This window comes from Miscanthus floridulus, chromosome 3 (genome assembly GCF_019320115.1).
Source record: "Miscanthus floridulus cultivar M001 chromosome 3, ASM1932011v1, whole genome shotgun sequence".
NCBI lineage: Eukaryota > Viridiplantae > Streptophyta > Magnoliopsida > Poales > Poaceae > Miscanthus > Miscanthus floridulus.
Genome location: NC_089582.1, coordinates 127,959,719 through 127,975,426, shown reverse-complemented (window position 1 = coordinate 127,975,426; position 15,708 = coordinate 127,959,719). Strand labels below are relative to the sequence as shown.

General features: G+C 44.4%; 2 protein-coding genes across 2 annotated transcripts; one reads left to right on the top strand and one right to left on the bottom strand.

Moving 5' to 3' along the window:
* Positions 1-72: 72 nt before the first annotated feature.
* LOC136546869 (syntaxin-132-like) lies at positions 73-2,738 on the bottom strand. Its single transcript, XM_066538833.1, has 13 exons — positions 2,721-2,738; positions 2,357-2,464; positions 2,151-2,207; positions 1,971-2,019; positions 1,786-1,874; positions 1,624-1,697; positions 1,239-1,281; positions 1,092-1,185; positions 967-992; positions 801-878; positions 599-679; positions 347-412; positions 73-240 (listed from the first exon to the last, which is right to left on the bottom strand). Exons 1-13 carry the CDS (start codon positions 2,736-2,738, stop codon positions 73-75), a joined length of 951 nt encoding a protein of 316 aa, XP_066394930.1.
* Positions 2,739-5,587: 2,849 nt separating this feature from the next.
* LOC136546868 (GDSL esterase/lipase At4g10955-like) lies at positions 5,588-7,484 on the top strand. The gene is made up of 2 exons (XM_066538832.1): positions 5,588-5,892; positions 6,440-7,484. The coding sequence occupies exons 1-2, from the start codon at positions 5,795-5,797 to the stop codon at positions 7,482-7,484; spliced, it is 1,143 nt and encodes a 380-aa protein (XP_066394929.1). The 5' UTR covers positions 5,588-5,794.
* Positions 7,485-15,708: the final 8,224 nt, after the last annotated feature.

Here is a 15,708-nt window from a genome sequence, read left to right as displayed (position 1 = left end):
CGAATTATAAGTAGACTAGTACGTTTACAGTACATGCAACAGAAGATTGTATTTGTTTTTCCTTGCTCCTCCTTACTTAGATTTAGCCCATGGCTTTAGAATCGAAAGCACAACTATGATGGCAATTACCAGCAGAATGATAATCGCAATCATCATGCACTTTCTCGACTTCTTCTGATAGCTCTTTGCTTCGCGGAGCGCTTCAGTACCAGTTACCACATGGTTCACAGCATTTTGAACCTGACGGTGGAAATGGATCAGCGCTCAAACTTGACAATTTTCCAGTAGCACTTCTTTTCTTTTCCAGTTACATATACTAATCAGACCAAGAAGTGAAGTTACAAACCTGATTCTCTATGTTGTCTACAACCTCTCCTTGTGCATCAACGAGTGCTGCCATGTCTGCAAAAATCTGAAAATAAACAGTACACGCCTTGGTTTAGTGGCCATGGGAATCTGGAAATTGATGTAATCAATTATGTTCCTGTTATAGATTATTAGATTATAAATAGTAGTAAACATTGTTATCTTGTAACAAAATATCTAAGTTGATGTTTTTGAACAACTTCGTCTAAGCTGCATTCTTGCTAGAAACTACCTGCTGCAGTTCAAGGAGCCTTTTTTCTATCTCCATGACTGCATCATGACGTTCCCGAATTTCTTCAACCGTGGCAAGATTCTATACCTCAATTGCAATTTATGAAACATAAAGCAAGAATAGTTAGACGTAGCACATCGAGATGAACAATACAAGTATGAACTATGAAGTGAAATTAAATAATAATGTACTACTAACTGACCTGTCCTCTACCTGTCCCTTGGATTGCTCTCTCGAAGATCTGCTCGCTGCTTCCAGTCTCAATGGGACGGTCAATCACCTAGTCATTGTGCCAAAATGTGGTCAGAACTCAGAAGAGGTAAGTATTTTCTCTGCCTAGTGTAGTGTGGTAGAACCAGCATCCTCACCTCCTCAGAAGGCTTTGTTCCCGTGACTGTTCCAATTCAAGATTAAGGTTCGTAAATATTCAGTCAACAGGATAACTCAAACTAAAATGATGGATAAGATAGATCATAAAGCCAAAATTACTAACCTGTGAAGATCCTTCTCTCTACAACTTCTCGGTACTCTTCTTGTATAGTTTGTCTTAGATAAAGCAATGAATGGAAAACAGTATGATTCCCAGTCTTTACTTTGTTTTGACAAAAGAAGATGGAGAGGAAGTGTAAGGTCATTGCACCTGGAAATCGTTCATTCTTTCTTTCAGCTTCTTCTTCAATGCACTGCAATCGAAGTTCACCTTTTGTTTAATTATTTTTAGATATATTTGATATGCAATCTTGCCCTCTATGCAACTATTATTCTGTCTAGATTCAAATATTGTGGTTTTACCGGTAAACTAGCATGGTCTTGAAACATGTTCTTACTGAACTTATTTGCCAGAGAAATGTGCGTGGTGGCTGGAGATGAACAGTGATCCTATTTTAAATTATTTAGGGGTACCTTATATAGTCATTAGGATCAACTAGTAAATACTAGCTACTAGCTAATCCTTAGCAGCATTTGCTGAGCCCACCGTAATAGATGCTTGCATTAGCATAATAAATGCATGATGAGGATCTTACATGGTCGTTGACATCCTTGATCGGTCTACGCTCGTGCCCTTCCCACACCCTGGCTTCTTTCTGTTCTCAAGATTCTGCAAACTGAAAAGGAGGATGAACACTGACGAGCATCGGGTGAATGTGAATCACATGCTGAAGATATGGTCAGGCTAATGTCTGTACGTTTCTGTCCATTTGTTCCAACTTCACTTTTACGTTGCGTGCGATCTTCCCTACTTCATCAATGTCTTTCTCCATGCGCCCTTTTATCGCTGGTAGACGAGTTATTTCAGATGAGGGTTCAGTTAGATGTTCAGTTTAGAAATGCTGATATCAGTCTGTGTCAACAAGTGAAGTTGCACATGCACCTTTCATTGCAGAAGCCTTAGTGACTGACTTCGATTCCTCATTAGCTTCCTGTAGATTTGTAGAAATTATAAATTGTGTCTACATGGGTCCAAAACTAATACGAGGAAGAGCAGGAAAAACATGTTGTCACGGAGAACTAACATTTCCGAACTAAGCTACAAAAATTGAGTAATAGTTACCTGAAGCTTGTGAACTATGTTGGACATCTTATCCAACAGGGTCTCAATCTCTTTGACCTAACACAAGAAAAAAAAACTCCTTGTAAGAAAATAGCAAATACTATGTCTGCATAATTAACTACCACTGCTACAAAACCGCATAAAAGAAGAGTTGATAAAACTTTCAGATCTGCACGTGTGCTTTCATTATAAACTGAAGACCAAACCTGTTCAAAGAAGTCTTTGAGACCATAATCAGAGTTGTCCTTGGGATTTCGATTCCCCATCTCAATGTCCCTCTCCCTTTCTGGCTTCTCATCCCTCTCAAAGGAATCCTGTCATAGAATTAACCGAACCGACAGCGGTTCCAACAAGCATATTAGTAAATTATCATGAAGACAGCCCCTACAAATTTTGCACTGAAAATTTGGTATCTCTGTTTTTGCAGGTTATATATCCCAACAGGAAAGTCAGTTAGCTTCAAAGCCAGACATTCTGACATGGCCAAAAATAATTGTTACAGTCTGAGTTCCCAGTATGAAAACTAGAATAAAAAGGAGAGACGATCTTGCAAGAACGAACTGCACATACCGTCAGAAGATTGTTCATGTTGTGGTCCTCGGAGAAAGAGACGGGGGAGCCTTCCCTTGGGTTTCTCGTGCAGCAGTGCGAAGAACAGCAAGCCGCCGATGAAGAAGGAAACGGTGTATTCAGAGGACTTTGGAGAAGCCGTTGTGACGAGGATAGCTAGCAGGAGTAGTAATAAACTATAGTCAGCAAGGATGATCTTGGCGACGGCGGTCAGCACTAGAAGCCATTAACTAGCAAACAACCGGGTTTAGCAACTAACTAAATAGACTTAATGCCTATTCAATGGTAATGACTACGCTGCTAACGGATGGAAGAATGCACGGCGTTCTCCTTCGGTGGTCTCCCGGTCATCCCCAGCGAAGACACGGCCGTGTTTATTTATTCACTTTTCTTTTCTGATGAAAGAATGCTATTTCTTCTCTATAAATAAATAATCTTTATTATTATTACTGATCCTCGAATCGCCATGAGTGTGTGGCGCGTGGGCTACTGGGCTCCATATGTCGCCCGGGTTTAATGGGCTGGGCTGGTATCGGTCAGTATCCTACCGGTGATGTGGCAGATGCTCGGTGGCTAAAGAGGCTGTTGGGCTACATTGGGCCTCATTATTCCAGCGCGAGCGAGATGTTCTGCAGTTCGAATGTTCGATCGGATGTACTCCTACGTTCTGCCTAGCAAGTATAGTTAAGTTCGTATTATTAGCTGTGTATTAGATTAGCAATGCACATAGACACAAGTGCTTGTCATCACAGGATCCAGCTGCTCTCGATGGACGAGCAAGCCGGACGAGTTGACGCACAACCGAGAGAGAGAGAGAGAGAGAGAGAGAGAGAGAGAGAGATAAAATCAACGGACACTTTTTTTTTTATCTTGGATAAATGCTAATTGTCTAAATCTATATATCTAATAATAAAGAGATAAAATCCTATTTTTTTGTCCGGACATCCCTTAGCTAACTCTGTGAATATGAAAAACCGTCTATAGCCCTTCTCTTTATAATAACTAGGAATCCTAATCCCATTAGATCTCTCCGATTTCGGGTGAATAGTAATCTTAATCAAATAGAAAAAATATAATAATATGAACAACTAGGAATCTTAATCCAATTAGATCTCTCCAACTCCAAGTAACCGAAATAGGAATCTTAATCCAAATACAAAAATATAAGAATAGAAATCTAATAAAGAGGAAAGAATGGTATAATTTCTTTGTTTCGTTTCTTTTCTGTTCTTTTTTCACTTTTCTCTGGTTTGTCCGTTTTTACTTGCTCCGAGTACGTGTTGCATTACGTTCATTTGGACGCTTTTCACTTGGCTCCAAATATGTTCTGATTTTTTTCCTTGGCCATTTTCTAGAGTACATTCCAATTTTTGTCATAACTGTTTTCTACTTGGCTTCGAGTATGCTAAGAGTTTTTCTCATGGATGTTTTTGACACTACCTCGACTTTTCTGATTTTGTTTTCATTGTTTTCTCCACCTGGTTTTTTTCGTGTTCTAATAAATATAATAAGAGTAAAAACAAATAATAAATAAGAGATCACATCCATTTTAATCTTTGACTCTTTAGAAAACAATAATTTTTACCACTAATTTAATTTAATCTTTGACTCGAACTCATGACCCGTGCTATAACTCACTACGTATTGGATCCCGTTGCAATGCACGGGCATGTTTGCTAGTTGAAAATAAAAAAAGGACATTGTTCATAAACTCAACGGTTCACCTCATATTTATTTTATCTACCTACATAAAATTATATATCAGGAGATATAAGTTGAGAAAAACAAAATAGAGAGCTCCGGCAATTGCTCTTGCAGGGTGATCTGGCCGACTGGCCCTGCTGCCAGCCTCCGCCTCTTCCATGCGTGATCTGGCCATTGCCCTTGCAGGGTGACTAGGTGAGGAGGATTCAAGATCAGCCTGAATCGGTTAAAAGACACGTGCCCTTAACGAGGAAGGTTCGGAGTAAAATTAAATCGATTTGCATGCAAGTATTTTATTTGCGATTAATCCACTAGCCTGTTAAATTAACCAGGTCACCAGCGCATACCTTAGCGACCGAGACAATGTACGTCCTCATCACGCGTAGTAAGGCCATGTCTGCAGCCTATGGTCGTTCCAAACATGGAGCTGCCAAAATAAAAAAATGAAAAAAACCTCCAATTGATGTGACTTTTTAATTGGAATCTGAATCTCCTACTACCAACCCGGCAGCCAATGCCTGCCGAGTGCCGACCAATGGAGCCCCATTGACCCGCCCCTAATAAGCATAATATAAGTTGAAAGCTATATATCGTATGAACGTCAGAGCCTTTGAGGTATAGAAAAACAATACTCCCTCGGTCTAAAAGAAATAATCTAGCTTTCCCATAAATCAAATAATCCTAATATTAACTATAGGTTATAAAAAATACTATCAATATTTATATTTTAAATAGATTGATTATAACAATATACTATTTCATAATTAATCTCGTATTAGTTATTACGCGTAGACATAAAACTTGTGATTGTTTTTTTTTTAGGAAAACGATATTTTTACTTTTCCTGGAACGGAGGTAGTACTCGACCTACTACGAAGATGCTCCAGTGGACCGGACGACTGTCGACTGGTGAACTACTTTGTTGCACAACTTGTGCTTATCAAGGTGCATTGACAGAGTCAACAAACACACGGAAGACCTAGCTTGTAGTACTAACTACTAATTAAATTAAAGCCACCATCTGTTCTTTATTTAGTTGGGCCTTGATAGGTCTCGTGGATCCTTGGAGAGCTAGCAAGTGTTCATAGTAAACGCCGCAATTGTGATGTCAACGCGGAGCCCTAGCGGAACTAGTCTTAAGTGCACTTCAACTTGTGCACATCGAGACACAGCACATTGTTATATATGTGCAGGACACAGTGATCGATCTTTCACGGCAAAGCACGCAGGCACAGGCACGAGCAAATACAACAGCACGATACTTGCTCTCTGCTGCATTGTTGCCTTCTTAGCTGCTGAGTGCTGATCATCATCGCCGGTGCCTCCGATCCGATCCTCTTCCTCAGCTCGATCGCATTATATTGAACGCCATGGGTTCTGCAGGCAAGGTATTCGCGGACTCCGGCCCGATGCATATGATGACGAAAATTGGCGCGGCTTCCTCTCCAACGGCGGTTGAGATTGACTGGTATGTACGCACGCACGCAGGCTCAAGATGCATATGATGCATCACACGTCTTCCTATGCTAGCGGCTCTATTCTCATTACCCTCAGTTTGGGGTATTTTTTACCAACTAGGACTAGTTATTAGCTAGCTAGAGTCAAAAATCAATGGCTTAAATTAACTAAGTTTGATTATGTACAATTGACTAAAACTAGTGGAAGGCTTGACTAGAAAATTAACCCATCACCTATTAATCCTCTGTTTGGATAGGTTAGAGTAAATAACTAAATTTTAGCTCTGGCTAATAACTAGCTAGCCCTTGGTATCAAACAAGCTCTTACTCAAAGTCACTTGTCTTAAGTTATACCCTGCAATTTACGAACTGCTGTCTTAAGTTATACCCTGCAATTTATGAACTACTGTACTACTATAACCGTCCAGGATCAATCCTCCTTTTACGCTTTAATTCATGGACTAGATATATATGTTCTGTTGCAATACACGGGCACGTTTGCTAGTAAATATAACGTGTCTTAAGTTATACCCTGCAATTTACCTTTTTATCTTTCAGGGACATGGAGGAGCACCGCCGGTGCATCACCGCCTGTCTTGTTAAAGGCACTTACCTTCTAGAGAGCGAGCGAGCCAATTGCTGGGAGGACGACGCCAATACCGAGCACCTCGCGCCGGCGTGGTGGGAGAGCTTCCACTTCCGCCGCCACCGTGTGCTTGCGTGTGTGTGCGAGTGCCTCCTGTGCAAGATCGGCCACCACATCCTTGCAGCCAGAAGCACGCCCTTCATCTACGGAGCTATCTTCGAGTACGTGCCACCGGCCGGCGCGCCCCGCCACCCGTCGGCTCCAAGCTACGTCGTCGCCTTCCGAGGCACCATGCGACGGGATCCCACAACGCTGGGCGACATGCGCCTCAACCTCAGGATCCTGCTCAACGAGCAGCACTTCTGCGGCCGCTTCAGCCATGCACGCTCAAAGGTGGAGGAACTCCTCAACTCCATCCCCAAAAATGGCGGCGCCGGCAGCAGCAGCGGGGTGTGGCTCGCGGGGCACTCGCTTGGCGCGTCGATAGCGTTGGATGTGGGGCGCCATATCATGACCGAGTATGAGCTGAAACTCCCGACCTTCCTATTCAACCCGCCACAGGTGTCGCTGGCTAGCCTGGCTCCGGCGATCAACAAGCTGCCCATCGCAGAGGTGGCGAAAAAGGGCGTGCACGCCTCGAGCTCCGCCGTGAAGCACGTGCTGGGGAAGACAGTTCTGAGGCCCCACAGGAGGAACATGGAGGAGAAGTTTGAGCGGCTGTCGCCGTGGGTGCCGAATCTGTACGTGCACCCGCGGGACGTCATCTGCAGCGGCTTCATCGACTACTTCGAGCAGCGGGAGCGCCACCCCCGCGTGGCCGCATCGGCTACCCTAATGTCGTACCGGGATATGTGCCGCTCTGCTATCGGCAAGCAGAATGATCGCCCGCATCTCCTACCATCCGCGGTAGTGTGGAAGAACCAGAGCTCCCAAGGCAACCCACACGAGCTCCGGCAGTGGTGGCAGCCCCAAGGCCCGGAATTGGAGTTGACCAGCCAGTTATACAAGTGGTCTTGAGTATTGACCGGTCTTATACATGCTTGTTCCCATCTATTCGATCCCGTGGATGCTCAATATCAAAAAAAAAAAAAAAAATCCAGTGGATGTTTGTAGTTTTAATTTGATGTGTTAGGACAAAGTATATTGGTGGTTGTTTCATAGATTATGGTCTTATGCTGTGCCACTAATCATGCGACATTGAATAACCAACTCATACATTGAATAATCTTTTAAGTTGCCTTATAGTAATTCAGTTATCCTTAATTTGTACAATCAACAAAAAAGGTTATGGGTTGTGTGGCAATACTAAATTGTACAATGATGAAATAGTTGTCTTATAATTCTAAATTTTTTCTTATGATGTGGTCACTTCACAATCACCTCTTTCTCTTACCTTTCTCTCTCTCCTCCACGTCATCAAAAATCCTATATGGCATTGTATGAGACGGCCTTTGACACTACTGACATGTAACAATATACCTGCCCTAGAGACAAACAAGTTCGATATGTAACATGTGTTAGAATTTATATGAGGTAGTTTCTCTGAGCCCATATGCAGAAATTCTAATAAATCTCAAAGGTGAATTGCACATGTTCTCTAATGAACTTTAATGTTCAAGCCCATGAGTAGAAGTAAAATGTGCAAAATTAATTAGTATCATATTGCTAGTTGACACGAAGGTACATAGGTGTGTGGGGGGAGTGTTGAGTACCTAATAGCAGGCTTTATTACCTAAACCCCCGACGAGTGCCGAAACAATGCAATTAACCCCCTAACCGATTCCCTTGATCGGTTAGGGGCTTAGGGGCTACACTTAGCGGAGAAAAGGCCCATTAGGCCTGAGGCGGCCCACTCGCAAAGTGGCCTCGACACCTAGGAAGAACGCCATGGAACAGTCCCTCGATCAAGTCTCACACTTGGGGAGCTCCCGAGCATGCCCGACCTCGGACGGCCATGACCCCTACCAAGGGAGGTTAGGAACTGTGGCCCCCCTGAGGAGCCGTTCTAGCTTCCTCCTGCGGCGACGAAGGGAATCTCCTAGCAGATCTTAATAGGGGTCTAGAGCCTAACACGTGGGCAGAGCCACAAATTAAGCTCCAGATCCTATCAGGGCTCTGTCTCCTCACCCGCGCAAGGCTGTGTCGGTCACCCCTGGTCCAGGGTTGCACCCGAAGCATGACGCAACACGACAAAGAGGACGCGGGTTGTCTCTACATGAGGAAGACGATGACGCGAGAGGGTCCCACCACTACTACAGAATGGACTTGTTGTCCCGGGCGGTAACAGCCTTTAGTCCCGGTTACCGCGTCGGGACAACGATCCCGGGACTAAAGGTGGAACCTTCAGTCCCGGGTCATCGAGCCGGGACTAAAGAGGGACCTTTAGTTCCGGTTGGTAACACCAACCGGGACTAAAGGCCCTCCAGTCGAGCAAACCTGGCGCACCCTTTAGTCCAGGTTTGTAACACCAACCGGGACTAACGGTTCACCCTTTAGTCCCGGTTGGTAACCCCAACCGGGACTAAAGGTTCCTTTTCTTTTTCTTTTTTTTGTTTAATTTGTTTTCAGTTCAGTTACATGTATTTGTTTAATATATAATATGTTTTTATGTATGTATTCTATGCTGCTAATATAAATACACGCATGCGTATAATTACATCTAATTCTCATCTTGAGCATTATTATATTCGAATATATATATATATATATATATATATATATATATATATATATATATATATATATATATATATATATATATACAACACTTTCATAATCTTGTTCTCAAAAATAATGATATCAATAAACATTTAATTTACATCATTTATTCCTTAGGATCAAAGTAGAACTCGCCGTTGGGATTTAGCACTTTTTCTAGAAGATATCCTGCTATTGACTCTTGAACTGCTTTCAGATGGTCTTTTTGCATGATCCTTCATTTCAACCATTCAGTCTTGCATTTGAAATAAAAGGAAAAGTATTAATACACATATATGTATATATATTCATTTAAAAATAAATAAAAATTGATATATACGTACTCTGAGGACATCTTCAGGAGTTCTTCTTATGTGCGCAGTGATAAATTCACAAACGTAGTATCCACACAAGTTATTACCTGGTTCCTGCCGCAAACACCACTGTACGAGAAGAAGATTATTCTCATCATCTCACACGTAAATTGAAGTACGCTATAGTAATTAAACACGTGGGGAAGTGTATATAGTACAACTTACTGGTATTTCAACTACATTAAGTGGTGCCTTGCAATCCTTGCGATGTTGCCGAATAAACTCTTTTCAAACCCTGTGCGACCAACAATGTACGATCGTTAATAAATTATGGCAAAGTCTATTCAATAATAGTTGTGCGCGAGAGATCGAAATTACCCCTAGATAATGTCTATCATATCTTGGTATAGTGCCCGTTCTTTTCTCAACGAGTCAAAGATTAGTAACCGACTTGAGTTTAACTCAATGACAATGAGTATCCAATGAAAACTGCATTGGTTTATACACACACGTACATGCATATAAGTTGTATTGATATTACATAAAATGTGTAGACTACATTATTATTAACACTTACTCAAAGTTGTATGGGAAAAGTATTGTTGTCTTGTCGTGCTGCTTCACGAAGAACATCATGATATTCTCCTGTGCTTCAGATACCCATCGCTCCTTGACAATAATACCGGTTTTGAATACGATATAAGGATCAATGAAGCCAACACTGGTGTCTTGTATTCTTTGGAGCTCTGACATCTGGAATCTGTATATAAATATAAGTTACATGTGAGGATAATTATATACACGTACGCATGGAAGTGAGTTTATTAAATAAAAGTAAGAATCACTTACAAACAAAAGGAGCTAATAATTGATTTGTCCAGAGCGTCCATGTAGTATAGTTGATGCAATTCTTCGAAACTAATATGTAAGATGTCATCGCCACGGAAGTAATGATGGTCTCTAAATCTGACAAAGATCCACTGCTCACCCCTGCCACACGCCTGCATGTACCACTTGTTGAGCAAGTACATTTGCGTACCCAATTTATTCAGAGCCGCATGGTTGTATAGATTTTTGCCATATTTATAAGTCTTCCAGGTATCAACTTTCAGGTTCTGGATTGGAGCTTTGCCCATCAATTGATCCAAGGTTAAACCAGTATCTTGAAAAAAAGCATTAAGGGCTTGAACCGACACTTCTCCAGAGTTGTCTGGTCAATAGACTTCTATGTTGGAACCATATTGATTAGCAACAATAAGATTTTGCATTGGTTGCTTCTGTTGTCCGAGCTGTGGGACATCCTTCCCTGATGTTCTTTTCCTTTTCTTATCTGCATCATGTGACTTCACGAGGGAGCGGTCATAGTCTGATAGTGGCGAAGGCTTACGAAGTTCAATTATCTTTTTCTTGTGAGCATCGACCTTCTGCCTCAGCACCTCTCGTGGTAGGTAAAAGTACGGCTTCTCCTTAAGCTTCGCTTGACTCTTCTTTTTGGTATCTATAAAAAAATCTTTCACTTTTTTGTCTTCTTCAGCTGCTATTTGCTCATCAGTCTTTTCAGAAAGTATTTCTTGAGAAATAACTCTTTTTCTCGGGGTCTTCTTTGCCGCCGGGACCTTAGATGTCTTTGTAGTGCGTCGTTGTGGAGGGGGTGGGGGCGGTGTTGGAGACCGGCGTGGAGGCGATGTGGCCGGTGTTGGTGGAGACCGGCGTGGAGGCATTGGAGATCGTTGTGGAGGCGGTGGGGCCAGTGTAGGAGTTGGAGATCGTTGTGGAGGCGATGGGGCCGGTGTAGGAGTTGGCGATCGCCGTGGGGATGAAGTCGTCTCGCCCCCCGCGACGCTGTGATGAGATGGGGAATGAATGATTAGGCTAGGCTAGGGGGAGACCCTGCTACAAAAACAAGTTGTGTGTCAATTATTTTTTAAGCCAATAGAAAATTAATGGAAAATAATATTTCATTCACTTTCATTCGTACCTAGGGTGAGGTAGGGGAAGCGGTGGCGCCCTAGGAATGATGATGAAGCGTTTGCGCCATTGAATAAATGTCTTTTCTGCTTCTCCTAGTGTCTTCTCCCCATCACCGCCTTCAATGTCAAGAGGAACATTGCTGTAACCTTTGAGCACTCTATCGACTGAGACACTAGCATATCCAGGTTGAATAACTGACCCATGGATTCTTGGTGTCTTCGTTCGGTCTATTGGAGATACAACCCCGACAGCCACCATGATTGATGCATTATTACCATCTAGAATGTGCAGCTCACATGTTGTTAGAGGCTCGGTAATGTCATCAACAGGGAAGCGCAACCCAGCGTCGTCTTGAATAACTGGCAGCTCCGTAGAAGCACAACTGCTTTTCATCTGACCAACGGGGCTAATGGTGACTCCCGGCGTTGATTGCGATTGCATTTGACTCATTGCTAGCTGCACTTGCCTCTTGATCTCCTCCTGCATTCTTGCCTCAAGAGATTTTTCTCTGTCGGTGTTCCGGACCGGGGGGTCCTCGACCGACTAGTGAATTTGTTCTGCGTGCTCCCGATTCCGGATGGTGATGCAAAGAGACACAAGGTTTATACTGGTTCGGGCAATCGGCGCCCTACGTCCAGTCTGAGAGATCGAACTTGTATTCCTTGCACCGGAGTGCTCGTAGTAGGGGGTTACAAGCTAAGAGAGAGAGGGAACTAGTCCCAGGTCTCGGCAGGGTGTCGTGTGGGCCGTCTGAGACGTTGCTCTCAAGCGGCGGGAATGTGTGTGTGTGTGTGTTCTCTGATCCCCCCTCTAAGTGGCCCAAGTCCTCCCCTTTTATAGTTGAAGGGAGGACAAGGGCAGTACATGTATTACTATGCAGCGTCGTGCCGACAGGGGCGGCATGTCCGAGCCCTGTGGCCTGTTCCTGTGGCGGCGTGGTCGTCGGAGTGGTCCTTCCTTGGAGTACTGGGGCGGCGTGGTCGTCCCATCAGATCCTATGTATCGTGGGAGCCCCCGGAATGCCTCGGAGTGGGCATGGCGGCGAACATAGCCACTGTGGACGGACTATGCACGAGGCCGAAACTCGGTCGGTGCCGAGGCTGGTACTACGGTGGGGGGCCTCGGCGGGCTCGGACCCCAATATAGCCGAGGCCTTGGTGTACAGTGCTGAGGCCCTGAGCGGGCGGCTGATCGTGGACATAGTGGTAGGGTACAGTGGCCAGTAACCCCTGTCATATCCTGTCCCAGGCGCAGATCGTGGTCACAGTGTTAGGACACAGTGGCCGGTATTCCCCGCCGTGCCCTGTCCCGGCCAGTATGGTGGTGATGCGACTTCGGGTCGCGTCGGTCATTCTGTGACATTGAGCCGCTGTCCGGCTGAGATCATGGGGGTGGTTGAAAGTATTAATGTGACGTGACGCGCTGTCGGGAGGGTCGGCCGAGGCGGGGGGTGACGGACCGCGGACGAGCCGGCCTCGAGCGACATGGAGAATGAGGCCTCGCGCGAGACGGAGACCAGGCTCCTTCCCGAGGCCTCGCGCGAGAGGCCTCGCGCGAGACGGAGAATGCGCCTCCTGCCGAGGCCTTTCGTGGAGAGCCTCGGGCGGGGCGGAGACGGCGTTCCCTGCCGAGGCCTTCCCTGGGGGGGGCCTCGCGCGAAGCGGAGTTGGTGCTAGGATGCCGAGACCCCCTGCTTGAGGCTTGAGGCGAAGAGGAGGAGGATCCAGTGGGCTCGGTCGCGATGGGGAAGGGCCCACGACTTACCTTTTTGCTTTTATTATTTTTAGATGGGACTTGGGCAACCCATTTGATGTTTTGCTTGGGGTACCCCATTCCAAGGTACCCGACAGTAGCCCTCGAGCCTCGGGGGGAGTGCGTGTATTCCCCCTGAGGGTTTGCCGAGGCTTGGTTTCTACCTGTCCCGTAGGAATTGGGGTTTGTTGTTTTAAGGTTCCGGTGGGTGCGCGCGAGCGCACCTGCCGGGTGTAGCCCCCGAGCCCCTGGGGGAGTGGAGTTACTCCTCTAGGGGCTTTCTTCATTTCCATGTCTGAACGAGTAGTTCTTATTGCATTTGCCGAGCCCCCAAGCGCAAGTTCGGGTTGCGGGGGTCTCGGCGAGGTTGCGGGAAGAAGCCCTCTTGCCTCCGCACGGAGCGAGAGGTTCGTCAGGGGCCCCCTGACTTTGGGTATGACCCTCACGCTTCCTTTCGTTCGGAAGGAGGGGTGGAATGTGCCAGGCTACCCTCGATGGGCACGAGCGTGGACACTTCCGGTGAGCTGTTAGCGGGTAGTCCGAGTGGAGGCCCGAACCCCGTTCGCTGGGGAACGGCTAGTGGTCCAGAGACGCACTCCAAGAGTACCAGGGGGTTTCTCTAGTGGGTGCCAAGGCTGTTCGCGGGCCTCGGTGGCTCGGTGCCTCCCTACGGTGGGATCCCATTCGGATACTTCCCCGCCGGTCTCAGACACGACTTAGGGCGCCCCGAGCGAACGTTCGCTCGGGCCTGGGCCATTCGTAGGCTCGCCTCGCCGTCGTACCTGACTCTATTGCCCTGGGGCAGCTGTCGAAACCTTTTGGAAGCCCAGCCATGGGAAGATGTTTTCCAAACTGAACTATAATCAGCATAAATGAATCAATGAGTCGTGTAGCTATGTACGAATGGAGTTCTGAGTTATGACTCCAAATGAAAACCCAGGTTGGGTTGAAAGTATTGGTGTCAATATGTGAGATTATTTATCACTTGAGATTGAATACAAAATTTGATTCTGGTACTCTGTTCTCGGGATTAAAAATCTTCATTTTTAGTACTGTTATATGCATGTACATAGGATTGTTGAGCCTGTTGTAAAATATGTCGTTAGCGGTTAGGACATTTCCCCCTCGGTCTCTCATGTTCAACATATATAGTACATGAAAGTAGAATACATAAATACAAAAGATAGAAAGACTATTCTTTAATCCTCTGAATATATATGATTATAACATAGAGCTATCACGTATATATATAACCATACTCAGGTCTAAAATTTATTCCTCTGAATATACATGATTATAATAACATAGAGCTCCCACGTATATATAGTCTGCTAAGGTCTAAGAGTTTAGCAAGAGCTCACATACAATGATGCAAACGACATGATTAAGATTATTCCTCCTCCTTTCCCTCTAGTACATAGTTCGTATGTTTTACAACACCCTGCCAAGGTCTAAAAGTTTGGTAAGAGCCCACATATAATGATGCAAACAACAAGATTAAAATTAAGATTATTCCTCTTCCTTTCCTTCTATTATAGAGTCCAGCAAGACTTTTTCTACCCAAGAGTACAGCTGAAGATCGGATGAAGCGCCTGAAGTCTGGCGATGATGATGATGATAGGAACCTGTGAAGACGTATGCTGCAAAACAAAGACCTGCTGATGCTCGTATTTGTCTGTTGGGTAGTTGTATGATCATGGCTGTTCTGTTTGGTTGTCTTTTTTGTCTACCTCTCTTCCCTTTTGGAATTCTGGTATCAGGTCTTTGTGTCTGGTAGTTTGCCCTTCTCTGAGCCAGAGATGCCGGGCGCTTGGGTGTTTAGAATTGTGGCCCTGAACTCTCTTCTCTCTCTTTCTGAACAATCTCATGTATTTCCGTTTATCCTTAAATGGAAATGGAGGATGACCTTCGAGTTAAAAAAAAACAAAAGAGCCTACCAAAATTTAAAACGGTGTTACACCGACAAGAACCACTTTGTGAATGTTAACAGTGGTGGAGCCAGGGGCCAGGCAGGGGCAACTCCCCCCCCCCCCCCTCCCCCACACCACCAATCCCAATAACATATCACAACAATTTTTGTAATTGTATAACTTTATAGTTTTTATTTATATTAAGTGAGAGAATATAATAAATTTTATTATATATACCTATTAATATATTCTAGATAATAAAATCATATAAAACATACTATACAATACAATGACACATATGAGCACATCCAAAAGACCCTAAATAATAAAATCATCCCTATGAACATTTCCAAAAGTCTGGCCAATAAATCTAGAGATTTATGATATCATTATAGAGTCTTACTATCAACAGGCAAGTCATCTACTACTGAAAAAATAGCGCATTAAATCCTAGAATACATATATAAGAAAATGCAATCACCCGTGTTAAGTCGATAAATTAACTAGTTGTGCTACGCTCAGTTTTTACAAGTTGGATCTTTTTAGCTGGCCCCATATATATAATTCCTGGCTTCATCCCTGAATGTTAATGGCCAG

Bases quoted from the DNA above. Each gene is read 5' to 3' on its own strand.
- LOC136546869 (XM_066538833.1), bottom strand. The intron at 1,698-1,785 runs GTACAGACATTA...TTCAGTTTGCAG, and splicing joins TGGAACAAATGGACAGAAAC to AATCTTGAGAACAGAAAGAA. The intron at 993-1,091 runs GTTAGTAATTTT...GAATTGGAACAG, and splicing joins AGAGAGAAGGATCTTCACAG to TCACGGGAACAAAGCCTTCT.
- LOC136546868 (XM_066538832.1), top strand. From the start codon at position 5,795: ATGGGTTCTGCAGGCAAGGTATTCGCGGACTCCGGCCCGATGCATATG. The intron at 5,893-6,439 runs GTATGTACGCAC...TTTATCTTTCAG, and splicing joins ACGGCGGTTGAGATTGACTG to GGACATGGAGGAGCACCGCC.